The sequence below is a fragment of the Rattus norvegicus genome, chromosome 17 (genome assembly GCF_021556685.1).
Source record: "Rattus norvegicus strain SHRSP/BbbUtx chromosome 17, alternate assembly SHRSP_T2T, whole genome shotgun sequence".
Classification (NCBI taxonomy): domain Eukaryota; kingdom Metazoa; phylum Chordata; class Mammalia; order Rodentia; family Muridae; genus Rattus; species Rattus norvegicus.
Genome location: NC_141550.1, coordinates 51,336,532 through 51,359,634, shown reverse-complemented (window position 1 = coordinate 51,359,634; position 23,103 = coordinate 51,336,532). Strand labels below are relative to the sequence as shown.

Here is a 23,103-nt window from a genome sequence, read left to right as displayed (position 1 = left end):
TTTACCTTGAGAACATAATTTCAAATCCATCCTTCTCTGTCACCAGAGACTTTCTTCTGGATTCTTGGCCCAGAGCAAGTTTTTTGTTTTATTTTGTTTATTGTTTGTTTGTTTGTTTTGCTTCCCATACACAATGTTTACTTTCTTGAAATGGACATGTCAGTGATGTTCTGATATTAATCTTCATGGGATTATATCAGTTAAAGGTCATATTAGTCATAGGGAGCAATTTACTCAGCAGTCGCCTTCCCATAGGAAGACCTCATCAGACAATCAGTTTAGGTTGTCAATCCACTGGTCATCACAAAAGCTCATTCTAAGCAAAGCAGCCATCATCCATCTTCCTTGCCTTCTCTATCCCTGTTGACTTTCATACTTAGTCATAGCATGTTGAAGACCTTGCCTCAGTGCCATGATGCCGAGCTCAGAATGACTCTGTTCAACTGGCTTCCAAGGAAACAAAAACAAAATAACTAGGGAATCTGTTGTGTAGAATGTTGGGCTTATTGTGTGCTGTCTTGCCAGGACACTGCAGGCTTCCAAGTGTAGCAAATGTTAAAATAGGAGGAAGATGGTCAGTCAGTTTATAGATAAAAGGGGCCAGAGTTATGCTACTCTTTAAAATCTTTCTATAATAAATGTTGTGGGGAAAGCACTTGACAACATTATTTTTGAGTAAATTGCTCCATTATGAGATTGTGAATATTTAAATCCTGTCAGTGTACTGTAGTTAATGTCAGTGTTCAGGTTAACTACAGTCCATCTGCAACATACTCCTCACATGTTTCCAGTCTTAAATTACATTTCTCCAGCCACAACTTCCTCATATGTATTGATGAAATGCTACAACTTTGCTCATTGTTAGAAATTATCAACTATTTTCTTGTTTTTGCTATTTATATTCATAAAAAATTGTTCCTAATTGGCATTGCTCCTAGAAGCTTTATCTTCTGTCCCTTAAGCTTCCCATTTGACATCCTCTGGCTCATGAAAGAGTTCTAGAAGCATGCAAATACTTGAGATATAATAAACATCCTTAAAATGTGTTGAAAGAACAAAGAGGGAAAACAATCTCTAGAAGTAATACCAATCCCTTCACTGATCTGTCTCATTAAAATACTGTTATAATTCAACACTGTGTATGTACACATATGAAGTTATGAGGTCTAGTTTTGAAGTACATGTTTTGTATCTAAATGTACTGTTGCTGTAGCTGTAAATTCCAATATGCGCTACCTCATATTACTTTGAAGGCTTTACATGCTGAAAATGATATATAATTAACACAAAAAGAATGTAAAATTAAACAAAGTACAAGATAAAAATTAGGAAGTATAATTCCATTTCCAAGATGCAATATTTTAGCCATTGTATAATACATAGTATTCTCTTTAAATAGTGAAACAAAATATGGTTTTGAAAATTTAAATTTTTTAATTGAATATTTTACTACAAATATAAAACGATGATCTCATGTCAGTTTTACTTGATCCTATCGTGGTAAACAACAGGATGATTGCATTGTAAGGCTGTGTCATGCTAGATAACTCTTGCTACGGTGGTTCTTCATTGGTCAATATACTGTGTGTTAACATACACACATATTTAAAATGCACATATTTAAGGTGCATATTTAAAATGAACATACTACTAAGTTTTGACTTGTGTATACAGCTAAGAACCCACCAGTACAATGGATAAGAGCTGTTTTCCTGGTGTTGTCTAACTCTCCCATTATATTGGCTTTGAGGTCTGAATAACAAGTTTGCATCCAATGAAAGCAAAGAATTTGCTTTGTGTTACCTCTTTTTTTCTAATAAACGGCTATGTTGGAAACGTGATACTTTTGTAGGCAAACAGTTTCCCAAATTCTACATGGGGCACTGTTAGATTGTAAAGTATATATTTTATATTCCTTTCCACACATTTATATAACATATTCTGATGATACCCATCTACATTCCGTCTTCAACTCTTCCCTGACGCCTCCTACCACTTTCCCCTTCCAGGTACATGCCCCCTCTTTACAGAGAACATAATTATGATATTAAGATTTAAAGTTTTAAAAAACAAGTGTTTTGGAGAGAGCAATGTATATGTAATTTAAAACCTATTATGAGAAATAATTGTGCTGAAAAATAGAAAGCTAAAGACTAATATTGGAGCATATATATGCATATATATGACACAAGGAGAAGCAGTAGTGGCAATATTATATAAAATTATGGGAGAAAAATTGTCTAGCAAAAGAAACCGTACTAGGAGGGAATGATAGAATATGTTTGGAGTAAACATGGTCAAAGCATGATTGACTGAAAAAATTATTATGAAAACCTTCACTCCAAACAATGAAAATACATCATGAAAAAACATAGCCACAGGGACACATAGTGAAGTAAAATACATTTTTAAGTTTGTCTGATGGAAAATGCTTCCATTTAAAGATAGTGTACACCAATACAATAAAAATCTATCTCTAAATATTAAAAATAACCTAGTAAATATAAAGTTTGAACCTGGATTATAAGAATGCATTATTCACTTGAAAAGCGAGACCACAGCCTGATAGATATGCTGCTTTCCTACACAACGAATGTGGAATGTTTAAGTATTGCCTTCCGCACCTTCTCAGCTGTTCTCACCTTTCTAGATTCTGAAGTTTGTTTCTTTGACCAGTAATAAAAAAATTTTCTGCCCTTCAAAATCTTTCTTCAAACACTTCAATTTTATATAGTGCACTACCCATTGATATAAACTTTCGATTTCTACATGACCAAATGTTTAAAAATGAAACATACCAAATATCAAAAACATGTTATTTGGATGTGTGTTACTGCCTTCATTCCTGTCACTGTGGTATAATTTATGGAGACCTTGTCTCAGCTCTGACCTTTACTTTGTAGCTTGAGCTCAGGTTAAACCAACTTCAATCCATGCTGTTTCCCTGTTTCCCATTATGACTGGTGCACAGATGTCAATGTTGAACACAGCCTTACAGTATCGTAATAGACTTCCATCCTGTCATAGTTGCTTACCTGCTTTACAAGTAAAGGTTGGAGGGGTCATGTTGTAGCAAATACTGACTGGCTCAGAACTCTCTGTTTTCTCCCCTTTTACTATTCTACACAAACGTGTGCATGCACACACACACACACACACACACACACACACACACACAAACACAGAGTGGTGGAATGAATAATATAATAATTCAATCAAGAAATTGAGTCATAATTCCTGACGAAAAGCACCTTGACTTCAGAATGCATTTCAGTTTGTTGTTTGAGGGTCAATTCATCATGATATGGATGGAATGGTAGCAGGAATACAAGGTGTCTGGTCACATTGAGTCCACAGTGAGGAAGAAGTGAGAGGATAGGAAGGGAGTAGACTATGCAATATCAAAATTTCCTTGCAACACTTCTACATAAAATTTCTGTAATCTTCAAAAAAGAAAGTGCCAGGAGGTAGGGACCAGGTATTCACATACAAGTGCATTTGGATCACATTTCCTATTCAGTGCACTCACAGAGACCATCGGGAGGATGAGGGATGGACATGAGGTGGGCAGCAGCATGCATCAGTTCCTTCCTAGGTTTTAGCATCATAGACATACACTGCAGCAATGGTTATGCTACTGAGTTTAAATCTTAGTATCTTTTTTTTTGTTACTTTTGTAGTCATGTGGAATTTTTTAATCTGTTTAATTTTCTAATTAAAAGGGAGAATCTTTTTATCTGTGTGGCATTCCAATACTCCCCCTCAATGGGAAATGATGGGATGTCATCCAGGGCCATGAGTTATGTGTGGCTAGACTCTATCACTGCGTTGGATGAAGAGCTGACATGGCTTGGGCATCTCGGTGAGACATTCTACCTGGCTCTTTCCACAAATTCCATTCATCTGTTTTAACAGAATGAAGTCCTGGAGGTGAAGAAGGAGGAGACTTTGCTGGATTTGGACTTTGACCCTTTCAAACCTGATGTGACCCCAGCAGGTTCTGCTGCAGCGACCCACTCACCCATGTCTCAGGTATAGAGTGAGCTCAGGTGTTTAGGGATGATAAACATTAATGAGTGTGCGTAGTTAGTTAACAGGAGATCTCTGTGCCTTTCTGCTTTTCTGTTTGGTTGACAAATATTTCCTATTTGTAGGAAATATTTTACTCTTCTCCTTGCCATTACCTTTCTCTTGTCACAGAGCTGTTTCCCTCAGAACCATGTCTTTCGGAGTGGTTATCAGTGTCTCACTGGCACTCAAAGAGTGTGGCTTCTGATAACACGCCTTACAGCTTCCCTAAACAGTTCTTTTAGTTTCAAGTTTCCTACTCATTTCCTCATGTTTTAGAGGTCAAGGTTTATTTGGATAACTGCCAGACCACGCCCCACAGAAATGTACTTGCAGTCTGGATGGTTCTGAGCTTGAAGCTATACTAGTGTCCCCCTGCAGAGCAATGCTCTGGTGCTGACCACAGGTGGATGTGGAGTGCCTTGCTTCTTGTGCTTACTCTTGCTCATCTCTCCCTCACTCTCTCCCCGTTCTGGTAACCACTGTAATAAGATTCTCCTTAGGATCTGTTAGGATGCCTGCCTTGGGTGTGTACACCCGAGCATGTAGGGATGAGGCTTTTGGTGTGGTTAGTATATAATTGTTGCTTAAGTGGAAGAAAATCAACACAATATTGAGGAATGAAATGTGGTGGTATGTACCTGAAATCCCACTCATTACTCAGGGAGATGTAGGAGGAGGACAAAAAGTCAGCGACCCTCGGTTACAGAGCCTCAGAACAAAACACAAATCAGTACTGTTGACATTAGGTATGGGGGCAGGAGGTGCACTCACACTTAACTTTGAGAAAATCCAAGGCTATAGAATATAGTGCAAATTAGAACTAAAATTCAACTGGGTATTAAGAACTGACTTGAATTTCTAGTCCTGATGATGTGAATCATTATAGCTGACTCCTGAGGAGTGCACACTGCTCTGTGCAGACAGTTTTCTTGCTAGTCTGTGCTTTGCTAGGGTGATGTGCCTTCTGAAGGTCTGCTCTTTGTAAATGGGAGAAATACTAATTTAATTATCAAATGTAACTAACGTTATTGGTGCTTTGTAAATAAAGAGGATCTCTTAGTAGGCTGTCTCTAAACTCTCCTTGGAGATTCAGAATGTACACAAACCACAATTAGGACAGGCTATGTGTCCCTGTGACCCTGCCAAGGAGGAAGCAATTCTGGCTTTCTGGTGGCCCTAACAGACCGGTCCATTTTCTAAGGAGGAAGGCAGGTTGAAGGAGACTACATGAGTCTGTTGGGTTCGGAGATGCCCTTTCCCTTCCTTCTCAAAGCTACCTCCTTTACCTACCACTGGGTCCCATTTGTCAGCTGATATTCTAGGTGCCAGGGACCAGCTTATCTCATGATCTCTGCAGCGTCCACACAAGCATGCAGAGCCTTTCCTTTTCCCAAGGAGAGTTGAATCCAGTGTTAGCATTGCGTCCTCCGTTGGAGAAAGTGTTGCTGCTGTCTGCACCACACAGAGACTTGTATTATATTATACTTGTTTTTCACTATCTCTTCTTAGCAAGAGGCTATAGAGAGACCATTAGGATAGTCAAAAACACAGAAAATGCATTTCAGACACCGAGGCATCTGAAGATACAAATATGTGTGCTTTTTAAAGGAGCCGTTCTGTCCTATCTTCCCTGTTCTTCGATTGGTGATAAGCAAACAGATATCTAAGCTACATAGAGATGAAGTTAGAAGGCCAGAGAGAGTAAGGAATATCAGTCAGCACCACAGGACCTGGCTTTCTATGAGACAGCATCTGTAGAAGACAGCGGTAGCCTCTAGAAACTCATTTGAAATAAATGTCTTCCTAGTCTTCTGTTTACCTTTACTGAATCAAAACAAGTGGGTGAATGAGTCACTGAGGCAATGTGGCTTTAGCAGTAACTCTCAGTGTTGGGGAGAAAGGAAGGCTCTCTCACTGTCCTCACCCTCAGGGCAAGCTGCTCTAACCATCCAAAGTCCTCCATAGATCAGCGAGCCTTGTAATTAAAATATCAGTAAGTTCATGTCAGGCATGTTGTTAATAGACTTTGATGGGTACCTATTAATGTTCATGACTGCCAATTAATTTGCGTGTTCTCTAATCCAGCATATTGGAGAATGGCATTTTAAAGGCTCTATTTGCTATCAAAGTAGTCATAATACATGCTTTTGAGGTAGTAGAGAGAGGCAAGCACATTAGTTAACGATTGAGGTCTGTATTTTCTCAATGATATGATGATCCTAGTGCTAGAAAATATTCTTACTTTGATGGCATGTGTATTTGGATAACACACTCATCATACAGCACATTCAGGACCCAGCCAGCTTTTCTCAAGAGCCAAAGGCAGATTGGCTAGATTCCTGCAGTTATCACAGCATCTACATGTGGCTAAACTCAAATTAAGTAAAACTATATCAAATTTAAGTTTTGAATGTATTAGACTAGTACATTTCAAGTTCCCAATAGCCACATGTGACAAGTGTCCACCAAAATTGGTAACAGAAGTGGGGTGTTTCTATAAGCAAGAGTGGAGCCAGGGAAGAGTGCTGTTATCCCTAGCCTCTTTTTGTTTACCACTAACTGTGTGGACTTTCACTTAGAGTGTTTCTTTTTGTTTGCTTTCAGACATTGCCCTGGGACTTATGGACGGTAAGGCATCTGAGAACTAGTTCCACATATTTTAATCTATAAAAATTTGGAAACTTTAATATATTTTTTCACCTGTGAGGAAAAAGAAAACCCATCTATTTAATGATAATGTATTCCCCTAGAAAAAATACCTGAAAGTTTGGAACATTTCCCAAATCTGAAAAACGTAATAGAGAAATGTATGTCAGTGTCCCACATTGCTGAACTAATAGTGATCAAGACAATGGCATTGTGCTCTTTGTGTATTCCCGTGGGGATTGAAGACCTAAAGAGCTGTCATAGTGGAAGGCATGCATGCATATGGTACTCTTAAACTGCATCAAAACACAGAGTATGGATCAAAAAATGAAAGGTAATGGGAACTTTAATATCATTATATTTAATTAATTTTTGGTAGAAACATATATAATTTGAGCTAGGTAGCTGTGGACTTGAGTTTAAGCACTAATACTTATAATCTTGTAAATTTGATCAATTTCTAAAATTCTCTAAGACTCAGCTTTTCACATCTATAAAATAAAGGTAATGACATATACTTCAGAGGGTTGTTTAAGGATTTAGTGAAGTAGGTGCCTGGCATTTATCCTAGTATATAGTATGTATAAACAAATGGTAGCTATGATTATGGCGTTACTTTATAAAGCTGACCTGATGTGCAAGGTTGAATATTTTCAGAATTTAGATCTGGGAGAGAGAGAGAGATGAGTAGAGCTTGGTGGTATTCATCTGCATTGCAAAATTAGGAGACTGATGACACCCATGGAAAGCCCAGCATTCCTTGGGGCAGGGTCTAAGTCTTTAAAAACTTCCCTAGAGTTTATATTTCACGTTTTAGGATCCTTGAAACAGATCAAAAGCAAAACTAACAGTTTTGGTTGAAGCTATACATGACTAAGACATTTTTACACTGAATTCGTAATTTACACTTGATTAGTTTTATTTGTGTATTTATAAAAAGATGAGGATGGGTTGATACTCAGGGAATTAGAATTCTAACCTCAACTTTGTGTTACTTTTATTACTGATTATGGAAACAATATTAATCTTAGTTATCCCTGAATATTATACTTTAATTATAACTATAGCACGTTTTTACCTCTCTAAAAGTACTGAGATAAGGGCAAAGATACCTTCTAGAAGGACCTTTTCAATGCTATAGAGGCCAGACTTCCTAGGAATAGTAATTCTAACAAAAATGCATGAAATATTAGCTTTCTGGGAATACTGTCCATGATTCGTAGTCCGATCTACTTTACACAGTACTTTTCTTGTGGGCAGAAATCAGCTTCTTGGTTGAGGGCAGACTGACAAGAGAATATTCAAGCTCATCAATGTCATTTTTACAAATTCATTCTCCATCCAGAATATTCCTCAAAGATAGAGCCTAGTGAAGAATGAGTTTGGGGAGATTTCGCTCTGATATTCTTATAGAACATGCAGCATGGAGTCATTTCTTGACCTCTGTGTTTGATAGCATCCTGGTGTTCTCAGATTCACATACTCATTTGGATAAGCATGTTCATTTCTTGGTTTCCTAAGGCAGAAATCGTGAGCTAGCCATGGCACATCCTCATTGATAGTGGAAAATGACATGGGCTCATTTGTGCCTCTTCCACAGGAAGCATTACATAATTTTCAGAACAAACCATTCCTATCACAAAATGAGTTGTAAAATGTAATTCCTGGACAGTAAAAGCCACAGCACTCTAAAGAATGCGGTCACTAGATAGTGTGAGACTTCAACATTGCCTGATGTGTCTTTTCATTTTTTATTCTTTCCTCTACTTCCCACCTTACAGACAAGCACTGATTTGGTACAACCGGTAAGTTAATTTTCATAACATTCTTTATTTTAAGGATATTTAATATCATTGTACGTGTAGTCTTTTTTGTTGAATGACTTTTCTCCCATGACATTGCTAGTCCTAGACTTGACTTTCTGCTTTTATTTAACTGGTACTACACTACTGAAGAGCTGTATGTTTCTCATCAAATATCTCATGGTCTGTTTCATTTTTCTCCCCTTTATTTAAAGACTGACTCTTCAAAAAGTCTTTCTATGTGTAACCTCATCATGGAGGAAACTCCTAACAGTGGTTTGGCTGAAGAGATTCAAAGATATGAAACTGATATAGGTGCATTTACTTGGGGCCCTCATGCTAGGACAGACAGTGTCAGGCAGGAGATGACGCCAAGTGAGTCTCGAGAAGACATTGCATGTCTCTCTGAAGCAGAGCGAGACATGAGATTATCCACTGGAATGCTTTCTTCTGCTGACTGTTCTACTCTAGCTGGTCAGGGTGAGGATTCCCCTCCAGCTAGAAATGAGCAGCTGTCCTCGGAACCTGTTCCCGGGGCTGGAGTTACTATTCCTACGTGCATGGAGACGGATCAGCCATATGCTTTACTTGACTCAGAGATACCAGCCATCGGAAAAGTTGACCTGCTCAAGGAAGGTCATGAAGAAGCTAAAATATCAGATGGAGAAATAAAACAGAAACAGAAGGTAGAAGATCTTATGTGGGGATGTGCGGAGGCATACCAAAGGGTAGACACTGGAGGTATTGATATCAAGGCAATAGAAGGTCCTGAGGGATTTGAGGAGAAAGTATGTGACAGTCTAGGAAATACAACACTAAATGATCTCAAAAACCTAGCAGAGCAAGGGGAGGAGACACTTGAAAGTAGTGAAGTAGAAAGTTGGGACGGTCTAAAGATGATATGTAAAGAAAAACTAAAAAGCTATGAAAATGACTTTGAGGAAGGTTATCTATTAGAAAAGGACATGGGAAGAGTACATGTGACAGATAAATTTGATGACAGAATCCAAGAGTTATCTGATAAGACTCAAGTAATAATTAATCATAAAAAGGTAGAAGACTCTGGAGCTACACCTGCCAATCACACAGGGATCAGTAACCTGCCTATGCAGACTGACCCCGTGTCTATTGTTAAAGATTCCTGCACTGGGGAATGGGATTTAACTAAAAAAGAAATGACCAGAAATTTTAGTCATTTCATTAAATTTCCGAGAACTGAAAGGACAGATTCTAAGGGAACAGAGCCAGGTCAAGTCTGGCAGTCAGACTTGGAGTCAGGAATCAATAGTGTAGATATAGTGGAAGGCTCTGATATTCCAGATGGCCACACAAGCACATTTGCCAAATGGCAGGAATCTAATAGCCACTGGCATATCAGAGATATAGAAGGTTTACATAGATGCTGGGAACATTTGGTAGGAAATGAGAAAGGACTGGAGGAGAACTTACCAGCTGATATATGTGGGAAACATACCAGTGATAGCAGCTTGGACCAAAGCCAGGAGACAACTAGTCCATTGGGTCAGGGAGCATCCTGGAACACTAGCGTGGAGAGTCCTGATAGTTCCCGAGACAATGACATCAACAACTCAGATTTATCTGAAGATGAAATTGCTAACCAGAGATATGGATTGTTGTACCAAGAAATAGAGGCTGATAAAGATGAGGTACATACCCTAGAATGTAGCTTAGACTAGCCAGACGTCCTTGGGCTCTGCTTTTCCTTATGTCTCTCACCAACTTCATTTCCATCATTGATCTCCTTGACATATGAACCTCTTGAAACCTATGTAAACCAAACACAAACAGGTTGACAAAAAAAAATCTAAATATTGATTGTGCTGGGAAATAGTGGAGTCCTTTTTGCCGTCCCGCTTCCTGAGTCTGTCTTTCTCTCTCCCTCCCCCACCCTCTCTCTGTCTCCCTCCACCCCCCTTTTATTTTCATTTTTGTTTCAGACACCAAAATGTGCTAATCTATGAGCAACAGAGATTATCACTAATGTGGCTCTGCTCAGTAAAAACACATGAAATGCTTTACCCAGTCTCACTAAAGCTCTCGACTCTTGGTTGATGTTTATCACAGTGATTCGTATCAGTGACCCAAAAGAGAGATCAACCCCCATGGTTTTTGCTAGAATCACCTTGTCATCATTTAGAAGGTCAGGGTTGGTGAACACTGAAGCGTGTCCATCTTTGCCTTCTTCTTCTTTTTTTTTTTTTTTTTGTCAGCCTATTTATAATAATGCAGCATGGTTCTTTGTAGCTCCTGAGCACTTTCGAACAAAGCAGCCTGTTGTATTATTTTTAAATTGGTGTGTGGTAGTAGTTTCTTTCCTGCTTGTCTAATGAATATTCACTCATCTTGTGGAATTGTTGAAAAAAGTCACACCTGGTTTCCATTTCTTTTAGGCTTCTGGAGGTTCGTTTAATGATTTTACCCAGGTAAGGAGATTCTGTTTTCTTATAAGAGCTCCCAGCAGAGAGTGTTGTACGTCTTTTCTGTGTGGATTTTATGTCATCAATCCAGCAAAATGATTAAGAGCATCAGCACAAAATTGGACCTACATACTTACAAGTTGAGTAATGGAAATAACATTGTTGTGATGAAATGAGCTGTGTGTCAGTGCACTTAACCCAGACCCAGCACATTAAGTGCTCCATAGTGCTATGCCAGTTGTTCCACTAGTTCTTAGAAGTGACTCCGATCCATAAGATACTCAGCTGTTGGGAAAAAAAGGAGATAAGTTTCTCAGAGCTGATGATTTTTAAGCGCTCCTTCTAGAATGTCCAGGTGAGTCACATCACATACAGTGATAGGTTTGGTGATTCTCCAGGGGGAAAAAGGCATCTGAAGATCACAAACCACACTCAGGCTCTGTCCAGGACAGCGGTGTTTCCTGGAGCATTCTGCTAGTGTAGATTTATGTTTAGAATAACTCATGTTAACACTTACTTGGTATTGTTTTAATAATTTGAAAGGGAACTTTCAAAAACGTTAAAATGTATTTGTTGATACAACTGGTGGTTACGAGTTTATATGGCTTTTTGAAATGGCCCATTTTCTTTCCCTTTTCAGCCCCAGGATACTTCATTATTCACGATGCAGACAGATCAGAATATGGTAGGTAGCTTGGAAAATTGATGTGACCATATTTGGGGACAGTTGTTATCATGGTACAGTTGAAAATTAGTTGGCTACACTAGCCTGTCTGGAACTTTAATATACATAATGTGATTTTTACAGCTTCCCCTTTTTTCAGAAAAATGAGAACATATTTGTAGAATCTGACTATGAGCTTGTTTATTTCTGGCACAGTGACACCAACAGGAACCAGCTTCTTGTGATACTTATGACCCTCAGTGGAACACAATGAACCGATCAAAGTCACAGGTTTCTATGTGGCTATAACTTAAGCTAAAGGATTAAAAATGAATTTGTCTCAAGAATTTGTTTTGACTAACATATTGCCTTTTTCCTTGAGCTTAGAGCTACTAATTTCTCATCTCATCTCTTCATTTTATAAGTTCTAAAGAGAAGCATTTATAGGCCAGCTAATGAAGAGACTAACATTGTGGCATGAGTAGGAAAGAGTTACTCTGGAGACTAGAGGAGATTCTTGGGAGGTGGGAATGACAATTCCCATGGGAAGCCTTTCAGCAGCTTCCTAATCAAGCTGATTGAAGAGACCTTGAGAGATGTCACTGTGTGCTTACCCTGCTGCAGGAGAGAGGGCTTGCACTTGCTGAGGGTTGAAGAGGTTGTTAGCATTGCTCTTCTCTGGCCAGCTGAGTTTGTGCTATGAAGGACTTTTGAAGTTGAAGAAGAGCCAAGAGGAGGTTGATACATAATTCATATAAAAACATTGAAAATATTGCATATTTTAAAAATGCAAAGATAACTGAAAATGCAGAACAGTGTTTGGATCGTTGCCTTGGATTTCTAGAAATCTGGGGAAAGTCTCGATCTTTATTTAAATAAGAACAATGAGGGTGGCTTTAGACATGAGTCTAACTGTATCTCCTTCTTAAAATCAAAAAGTGCACCTATCCTATGGCATGAAACAGGCGTTGGATTGGTGTTTCCCCATAAGATACGTGTTTACATTTGAATAAGAAATTCTGAAATTCTTGTCTAAACATTAATTTTTGCAGTATTCTGATACCTTGTCAATGTGTTATCATGTTTTTGTACACCCAATGTAGAACAGAATCTCAGTCTTATTTTAAGGGTATGGTATTAATAACAAAACCAGAGAAGCTTATTATGCCCATTCTCATATTGGTTATTCTCAGCCTTGATGATAAAACTTGGATGGTGAGGTTTCTTTTTTAAAAATTATCAGTTGTGAACAGTTATGGAAAACTCTGAAATTCAGGAAGAGAAGAAAAACTAATGGTCATGCTTAAACGCATAGCACTACCTCAGCATAGAAAGTCTAAGCTCAGAACCATGACCTTTTAGTGCCTTGAGAATCTCTACAGGTTCTGTTAGTTGTGTTGGTCATGTGAACTTCCGTGCTTTCCCTCTAGTCCTCTCTACACATATTCTCCTGAGCAAACCTCATACTTCTCTGCTGAGGATCACAACTTGTCCTGCCCAGCATTGCACTTGTAACTAAGGTTCTTGCTACAAGGTCGTAGGCAATCACCATGCACTTGAACTGAAAACTATAACTACCAGTATGTTGATATCGTGTAGCATGTCAAGAATAGCAGAAGCCACAATATTGGACTCATTGACTAGCTGGACAAAAGGGATTGAAGCTGGCATTCAGCTCATATCTCCTGGTCCATGTCTCATGACCCACAGAACATCACTATGTACCAGTTGAAACTGTTTTAAGTCTTCAGATCTTGTTCCTTAGCTGTCACCAATCCTCTGAGTTTGTACTGAATAGCCTTGCTAAGCTTGAAAAGGCAGTCCTAGAAGGCAAGTCCCATGCTGGCTGATGAATAGACTCTCAACTCTCCCAGCCCTTCTTCTCTGCCTCTTTACTGACATGGCTTAGTCACAGCACTGAGGGTTTTCAGAATATGTAATCCAAGACCACACAGTCGACTTTATTCTGACAAATTTTCATTCTGAAGAAAGAATCATTTTCTAGAGCCCACAAGTAGACATAGCATGTTATAGGTCCACTAACATCTGTCAAGGCAGATACCTTATAGGCACAACAACAGAAACAGTGGAAGCAGAGCCCAATTCACATAATAGGACTCCAGATTTTCCCATAAGGTGTTGCTTAAACATTGAACTTCATTGGTATATCGTAAGAAAATATTTGTATTTTCATATCTCAGAAGGAATAAAAGACAGGCCCATAAGACTCGTTTCAGTAGTGGGCGTTATACAGTGTTTCATACTTGCTCATTACTAGTAAGCTGCACTTTTCTCTAGGACTTAAGTCCCAGTTACAGTTGTTAGAACTCAGTGAACATGTGTGCTGGTGAGAAAATTCCAATCCTATGTCTGTTCACTCCATGCTGTAGGTGCACTTTTTGATTTTAACAGATAGATACATTTAGACTCATGTCTAAAACCATCCTCATTGTTCTTATTTAAATATAGATCCAGACTTTCTCCAGATTTATAGAAATCCAAGGCAATGATCCAAACATTGTTCTGCATTTTCAGTTATCTTTGCATTGTTAAAATGCACAATGTTTTTGATATTTTATATGAGTTGTACATAAAATCTTCTCTTGACTTCTCATCAGCTTTAAAACAATGTCCCCACTGCTTTTATGTAAAAATTCATTATATACTGCATTAATTAAGTATATAGGAAAAGCAGAAGGTTTTGAACTAAGAGATACTAGAGACCTGATTCAGTGTATAAGGGGTATTGTAGGCTGGCTATATATAGTAGTCTCATGGGAACAACAGCATCTTATTTTGCCCCCACAGTATAAAGTCTAATTAAAACCATGGAGAAAGCTGCCTTATAATTCTTCAAGCACTCAGTTGATTGCTACAGTTTCTTGATGGAAGTAAAAAAAAAGGGAGTGAATCAAAAATTCAAACATTCTGCAATTTACAAAGTAGCCAGGTTGCTGAGCCTGCTCTCCCAACTAGAAAGATATATTTGGTGCATGTACATATTTATACACCAAAGGATCACAGAACTATGTGATCTATAGACTCTTTCTCCTTTCACCTGGCAAATGTTGGACCTTCTAGAGATATTCTCTTTGATATTCTCTCTCTCTCTCTCTCTCTCTCTCTCTCTCTCTCTCTCTCTTTCTCTCTCTCCTCTCTCTCCTCTCTCTCCTCTCTCTCTTCTCTTCTCTCTTCTCTCTCTCTTCTCTCTCTCTTCTGTCTCTCTTCTCTCTCCTCTCTCTTCTCTCTCTCTTCTGTCTCTCTTCTCTCTTCTCTCTCTTCTGTCTCTGTCCCCCTTCTCCTTTCCTCCCTCCCTCCCTCCTCCTCTCTCCTTCCCTCCCTCCCCTCCTTCCCTCCCTTCCTCCCCCTTCCCCCTCTCTCCTTCTCTCTCTCCATACAACAGAAGAGTCATTTCAGGTTCTCTCATATAATGCACAGTGGCATGAAGACAAACTGTCACAGGTGAATGTAGTGGTAGGTCCAGCTTTGAAGGAAACTGCTCTGGAGCATGTTCAGAAGAAACTCAACACAATTCCACTCCATGACTCTTCAGTTCTGTAAGGGCCCATGACACTAGATGAGAGAATTCATTTTTCTAGAATAGATTTAGTGGAGCTGGCTGCCTGTTCTGAGTGATGATGGGATTCTGGATTGTCCAGAGTTTTGCAGTGTCACCTATTCATATGTTGAGTCTTCTTTTCTCCTTACCCCCAAATAACTCAAGGCTGAAACTGAGCAGGCTCTACCTACAGAGCCCCAGGCAGAGGAGCCTCCCACCACTGCTGCTGCACCTACTGCTGGGCTGGACCTTGGGCTAGAGATGGAGGAGCCAAAGGAGGAGGCAGCGGTGAGAGCACTATCCCCTTCCCCCTCTATTCACTCTGCTGCTTCCTAAAAGCTTCTCCGATGATCCTTTGTATCACTGCCTATCCAGGCTTTAGCTGACCTGAACATTTCCCTGACATCATGATCATTATTATTTTTGAGACTATACCAAAGAATCAAATGTATGCTAGGGAAACTGCTAAGGAGCCACTGCTGTGTCTCTTCAAAACTACCTTGATTGTTCTGATGCACTTCTTTTGTCAGTGGAGAGAATCAGACCTATTTCCGTGTTCCACCTGAGACAGTGGGAAATCCCTGTAATTAGGGATCATATAGCCTGAAATAACTTTGTTGTTCATGCCTATGTGCTAGTGGAAGTTATGTCTGGACAGAGTGTTTCCAAGTCCTTGGCCTCTTATCAAAAACAATAGAAAATGAGGTCTCATACAGACCTACAAAAGAAACAAGATAAATTAGTTTGCAGCAAAGTAATAGTTTAGATTAAAGAGAGATACACTGAGAAGACGGATAGAAGGGCACATGAGGGAATATACCCAAGGGTCCCCATTATGCTTCCCCATTGTGCTTGGGAAGAGCCCAAGAGGATGGCTGGCTACTGGGGGGCATAGTTGGAGCAGCCTTCAAGCGTATTGATTAGGTTATGTCATCATCTCTCTGCTATGCATGTCCTCTTCCATAATACATCTGACCTAGTCATACGCATGGCAAACTGTCCATAGGCATAAGATGGCCCCTAATAGAGGACATTTTTGTCTTACTACATATGCAACAAAAACTAGTTCCAGCCAGACTGGCACTTTGAGTCTTCATACCTAACTAGGTGTGGTTTAGCTGCTTGAGTAGCAGCTGTATAATTTGTTACCAGGGGGTGGGGGAACTTATACCATTGTTCAGAAATGGAAACACATGTAACCAGCTGCATATGGGAGTTTAAGGGGGTTCTGACTTTTTGGTGCAGGTGATGCAACTAGGCTGCAGTGTATATTATTAAAAGTTGGGGGGAGGGACTGCATAACTCAAAACCATATGGATGTCCATGGTTACTATCTTGTCTTCTATGCTTGCCTGCCATATATGGTTTTACTTTCATAAGTTGGTGATGGCCCAATATTGAACCAATGGTACATATTTTAGACCTGTGAATCTATAAATATTTATGAATCCAGTCTATACAGGCTTTGCAACTATAAGGGACCTTAAGGATACCTTTTGTCCTGGGTTAGAGATCCACCCAACTTCTCAGATACTTGCTTTTACCATGATGCACACAGCCAAGAGGAAGACCTGCAGGGTGTCTGCAGCTGTGTTGAGCAGTGAGAGGAGATAAGGATTGAGTCAGGTTTAGTGGTCACGGGGGTCTTAGAGCAATCGGCTTCTTTATTTATACAGATGTCAGAGAACAAAGATAGACTAATAATTATCTAAGAAGTAACGATTACATCATTTTGTCTCTGGACATGTGTTTGTTTTTTCATTACATACTCATGGTTACAAGTTTAGTCACAATTAGAAAATACGAATAGAACAGATTTTATTTTTATTGTTGTCTTTATAACTCCAATTCAATGAATCTAAAGAATGCATCCACTAAAGCAAACATTCATTATATACAGTTTGCTTTTTAGGCTGGCAGTATTTGAAGTTTTAAAACACCCCAGACAAACTGAAAAGATCTGAATTGGTCTTTTTATGAATTAGCAAATCCTAGTACCTAACTTTTTTACTATATTGTTACATCATCTGCGTTGTTTTAGTTAATCTGTCTTATTTACTGAGTTCTATTACTCCAGGTGTGTACCCTGTAAGATCCCCTATCTTTAAACCACATCTTCAGAGAGCTGTAAGCATATTATAAAAGTCAGTCATGAATCTGTTGCCAATTCTCCTGGCCAGTGAGAGTTTGTCAAGTATCTCTGTTTATCCTGTCCCGATTATACTGTTCCAGTTGCTTGGGGGCAGATACCCTGAGAAGATTCCTAGAATCATAGCCTCATCTGTGCTTATCACAATCTGCAGGGCATAAGGACTACTTCCAAATAGGACCAGATAAAGTTATTTCCCTAAATGCAGAAGAGATAGTAAGTTTACGACTTTTCTAAAAGGACTCAGTCATGGTTTTCTTAGGAAGAGACATAAAAAGAATCATAATGCAGAAATTCCTCAAAAATACAACATTCAGAGACCAAAATTTAAAAGCGAGAGTTGACAGCGATTGCAGCATTTGCCTCAGATTTGCTGAAACTGTCTCCAACCGCTGTGCTAGCTTTACGGCTTTGGCCATTTCTGGTTGGTATGGCTGTGCCCACGCAAAAAGCAATAAATACCAACAGTAAGCAAGCTCATGGATAGCAAAATGCTCATAAACGTATAGAGAGTTGAAAATGGCGCCTAAGAATGTCAGTGTGTCATGCGCCCAACATCTTGCCAGCAAAAACGACGCGAGGACACCAGGATCCTTCTACAGAAAAGCGTTTATTGCATCGTAAAGAGGAAGAGAGCGAGCCCCAGAATGGTGCTGCTTATATACACCCTAATGTGGCGTGTCCATGCCTGATTGGTCGCTTACCCATGATCTCATTGGCACGCCCCGGGGTGGGCAAAGACTTGGCGCGAACACACTCTTGCACATGTGCACACAGCTGGTTTCCTGAAAGGAAGTTGGGCTTGCGCAGCGGAAACCAGCGCCATCTTGTAATGGCGAATGTTATCACGGCTTTCCACCTGGGGCACAGCGGAAGCCAGCGCCATCTTTTAATGGCGAATGTTATCATGGCTTTCCACATCTCCCCCTTTTTGTTTTACTTGAATGAGGCTGGTCTAGGCCTATGCAGTTATGTCCATCTGCTGTGGCTCCTGTCTTAGGTCGTTCCTCTAATGTCACAGCCTTATCCGTCGTAGGGTAACCCTACCGTTACCGGGCCCCGTGTCTTAAATTGGTCTGTGCATGAGGAAAGTTGCCCGTCTCGGGATACCGCAGTGCTGTGTGACAGTAACTGCTAAACGACCTAGGGCGAACTCTACAAAAGAGGCCAGCCAGAAAATGAGTTAGTGGGGAAATCATGATCACCCTATCATGTGCAATGAGGAAACCTCAGCGATGTAGAAGGGCTGATCAAAGAATCATTGAGTCTCTCTCATCCCAGTGCAATGGACCCACAAATCCATGGGGTGCAAGAGCAGAGAACTCAGATGCCGACTAATTCCTGAGCATAGATAACCAAGTTCCAGGGGAGGCCCCTTGTTCAATGGCCACAAGTGCTTGAGTGACAACGACCTTGTCATGTTTCTGTTGAGATCTGAGTTTGCAAACCAACCATAGCATGAACACTAAGCCACAGCATAGGGCTGTACCAAACAGAGCCACTCCTGATAAGTAGTGGGCACCTCATCTGGTTCTCCTCAGCTGCTACCACCAAGGGCCATAGTCAAGCCACTCCTATAGTAAAATTTAGAATTCCCAATTGTTAGCAACTACTCCAGAAAGTTCACCCACTGTGCTTGTCTAACAATAGATTGGGGGAGGGTAACTCTAGACACTGCAGACACAATGGCTGCAGCAGTAATGGCTGCTACAATAGCAGTGAAAGTAACAAGGTCTTTCCCAGGACAGTTTAGGATCGGTCATTCTTCTCTGGAACAACCAGCAGGCAATTGAACCATGTCTGAGATCTGTACTACCAGGGCAGAGTTCCTCAGTCCACAGCAGCTTCACGCAGATGTCATTCCTGTGAAGTTACAGACTGCAAGATGACAACACCAGTTAAGGCAGCAAGAATCTCCAGGAGAATAAGGGGGGCAGGGGTAACGGCTGGAGTCCTGTCTTCTCCAGCAAGCAGCAGTGCAAAGAGTGTCTGAGCGTAGGCCACAGTGGGACGGGACACACGCAGTGGTTGACAAAAGATGAGAGGGGATCTTCCATCTTCCTCTCAGGGCAGAGGAATGACTCCAGGGACCTGAACCACGAAAGCTGAATCTTCATGCACCCAGGATCAGCAAGTCTCACCAACCACTCAGGCAGCTGGCATACTCTTGTAGCATCCTGTAGAAAAAACACAAAGATTCCCTCTTCCCCATATACAATATCTGAACAGGATCATGTCAATATGTGAATCTTTCTATTTCACCTAGGCAGAAGTATGCCTAGTTGTAGTGTGCCATAAACACTCAGAGTTCCTTGGCATCCAAATTTTAACATTGAAATAAAAGGAGTATTATTTAGCATACAGGGATAACTCCCCCTTTTTATTTATTAAGATATAAACTGTCTAGTATTGTCCTCCCTCGTTAAGAGGTCTAGGCAATCCAGTTTGAGTTCTTAAATGGCCTCTAAAGGAACAGTATTTAGTGTTCTTAACCACTAAGCCATCTCTCTAGCACCTCACAAACTTTATTTCCAATGAGGATAACAAAGACTTAAGTCCTCTGGTAAGGTGAGTTATTTAGCCAACTAACATATCTTTAGAAGTTTAAAATTAGTTTCAAATATTCTTTTCTGGAGTAGTATAACAGCTACTCCCCAAATATTAAAGCTCATTTTGAGAGCAAAGGTTTGTAGTAAAAATTTCTGTATACACTGAAAGATTTAAAGTTCTAACTTCTTACATTGAAGAAGCGACAAAATTATATAATACAAGGCTATTAGCCATTCCTTTGTAAAAATTTTTAATGATATAACTTTATGGGCTCTCTAAAATTATAAGCAAGCTCACGAAATGAAAACTCACAATCGCCAGGACATCCTCTAAATCTATCTTGAAATGGCAGTTGGAGTAAGCAAACAGGCTGTAATGCTCTCACAAGTTCTAAAACCTCATCAATCCTTCGTAAATCCTGTAACAATCTCTATCTGTTTGATTTTTTTCTCAATAATAAATAAGTTTGAGTTAGTCAATGCAACACTGGCAATCCTTAATCACAATCCTTAAGTTCTCCGTGTAACACCAGAGCACAACCACAAGGTCACTTGAGTTCTGAGTAGTGACTAGGCAGCTGTCCTTGTGGCAGTGAAATTAGCATTACAATACAGATAACTTCAGGGCAAACCACAACTTTGGAAAGCAAAACTCAACCTCCAACAACCTAGTCTCTAAAATCTAGTCTCCAAAACACCAAGTCTATCCTTCATGCTACAAAGTTTGACTGCCAATTCCTACATATGAACGCATGATGGTGCGGTCTCCAATACCTCAACAAAGAGACATTGTCCTAAATTCTTTTAGAAGACTGGTTTCTAGAGTAAGAATTCCATAAAAATATTATCTCAATTTAGACCTGTTTCCCTAGGTTGGCTCATGTCACATGTTGTCTAGAATGACTCCATCCAAATTACCAGTTTTATGTCAACTTTCTGTTACCAATATTATACCTTTTTAACCATATCCAATAACTTAAAAGCCAATAGTCCATAACCAAGGCATGTAGAGCATATTTATACATTTAAAACCAATCAGAAACAAAATTGAATTGGCTGCACATATCTTTAATATTTAGACCAAGCACCATTTTTACTTTTTCTAGCTGTAATATTAAGAGAAGCAGCTTGTCACCTGCTAAGTAACACAGAAGCTGAGGAGCCGCTGGTAGACGCTCAGCCCCGGGCAGCTTCTCCAGCTGACCTATGCTCCTAGCTACAGGTGTAGGGCTCTAAAGGCCGATTGAAACTGCTTTTTATTCATTTGTTCCTTTTGAAACGAGTTAAAACCAAATCAAGGTGTGAACGACTGGCAGATAATGTTTTTACCATTTTTTCTTTTGAACATGAAACATAAAACATTTAAACAATGAGAAACAAAAACCACAGACATAAACTGACATACATGGACAGCTTGGTGCACCAAGGACAGACAATAGACAGAGGGGAAAAAACTAGATGGTGTCCCACCAAAGCGACCCAGATTCCAATAGGAGTCAGCAGAGAGGTAGGATTTCCCCTTTCCCACCACTTCCATGGTGACCATCCACTCGAGTGGAGTTGATATGGACGATGGATTGTCTCAATTCCTGGACTAGTCCATCAACGTGTTGAAACCAAATTCCTGTAAGATACTGAGATATATTACGGGATATCTGAGCAGCACGACTGACATTCACAAATGGAATGGAAGTGAAACACAGTCCTGAACATTTCCACTCACAACTCAATTACATTAACTCCATCAAGCTGTGCATGGGCGTTGAGATGTCCTTGGGGGTAGGGGGTAGGAAAAATGAAACTAATGCTGTAGCTGATGTGTTCTGACTGGTCCCAGCTAAAAGTCCTTGAGACCAGGAATCCAAGTAGGCATACTCTGTAAAATTCTCAAGACAAAAGTTTAGAATCGAGATATCTTTTTGTTTGATTCTCCTGAATAAATTTTTCAGGCGGTCTAACTCTATCAAATCTGATCAGTATGACTCTGTGAAGTTTCCAGAGCCTAATCACACCTTTTACAAGCACAAAGACAAAATTTTTCTCCCAAAATACTGTGTTCCTTTCATCTCCTCCCTTTTTCTCTCCCAGGGCGTCCTTTCCCTTATCTCTTGCTTCCTCGGATCCAAGGTCCTTGGAAGGGCCTTTTTTCTTAGGTGCACCTTTACTTCTTAAAGCTTCTAATCTTTCACCTCGCTCTGTTTCTGACATGCTGTCCTGTAACTCCTCTAATGCCCCCTGTCCTGCTATTTTTGTTGGGCGGCATTTCTCATCTTCTAGGCACAACTTCTGACTGTGCCTAGTGGCAGCCGCAAAATCAAAAACCAAAAGAAAAAGAATGAGCGCTGCCAAAATGATAACAAACTCTTCCACTGCATCTTCTAATGGGGGAGAGAGATGAGATGAGAGAGATCAAGACCAAGCATAACTCTCAGAGCTTACCTTTCGACCTGCAGTTCTGGACCGTCTCCGTGAGCAGAGGCTCTCCTCGGCGCCGGCGATGGTGAGGCGTTTTTCCTGGGTTTTGGCACCAAATGTCCCACGCTATCGTCTCGCCAGCAAGAATGCACGCTTACCCATGATCTCATTGGCACGCCCTGGGGTGGGCAAAGACTTGGCGCGAACACACTCTTGCACATGTGCACACAGCTAGTTTCCTGAAAGGAAGTCGGGCTGTTGCAGCGGAAGCCAGCGCCATCTTGTAATGGCGAATGTTATCGCGGCTTTCCACATGGGGCACAGCGGAAGCCAGCGCCATCTTGTAATGGCGAATGTTATTATGGCTTTCCATATCAGTGTTTGCCACAGTCTTCACAGAATGTATGTAAATAGAAAATCAGTTTCTGCTTTGTCAAAAATCCTATTTTCTGGACTATGTACTGCATATGTATTATATGTTATTGGTTCCTTTATGTATAAAATCATAGGTTATCTACCAACTCAACAACTTATTACTACATCATTAATAAATAATGATGAAAATAATAGAATTATTAATAAAATGGAAAAGTAAATGTAGATTATCATAGAAATAGAAAATACCAATTAATTCTAATTTTTAAAAGACTGAGGCTAAGGAGATGGCTCAATGATCAACAGTCAATTTGCTGTTCTTGCACAGGACCCGGATTCAGGCCATAATACTAACAAAGTTGCTTATAACTGTCATTAACTACAGTTCCAGGAACTCTATCACCCTTCTGTGGCCTCTGCACATACTTGGCATCC

At 40.0% G+C, this 23,103-nt stretch overlaps 1 protein-coding gene across 1 annotated transcript in view; it reads left to right on the top strand.

The window, feature by feature from the left end:
- The window catches only part of LOC148000171 (amphiphysin-like), a 143,308-nt gene that overhangs the window by 97,600 nt on the left and 22,605 nt on the right, over nucleotides 1-23,103 (top strand). The window contains exons 12-18 of the mRNA XM_087591861.1: nucleotides 3,916-4,032; nucleotides 6,676-6,699; nucleotides 8,499-8,522; nucleotides 8,735-9,229; nucleotides 10,931-10,963; nucleotides 11,598-11,642; nucleotides 15,346-15,468. Of these exons, the coding sequence (XP_087447987.1) occupies nucleotides 3,916-4,032; nucleotides 6,676-6,699; nucleotides 8,499-8,522; nucleotides 8,735-9,229; nucleotides 10,931-10,963; nucleotides 11,598-11,642; nucleotides 15,346-15,468 (861 nt within the window). The remainder of the gene's footprint in view (nucleotides 1-3,915; nucleotides 4,033-6,675; nucleotides 6,700-8,498; nucleotides 8,523-8,734; nucleotides 9,230-10,930; nucleotides 10,964-11,597; nucleotides 11,643-15,345; nucleotides 15,469-23,103) is intronic.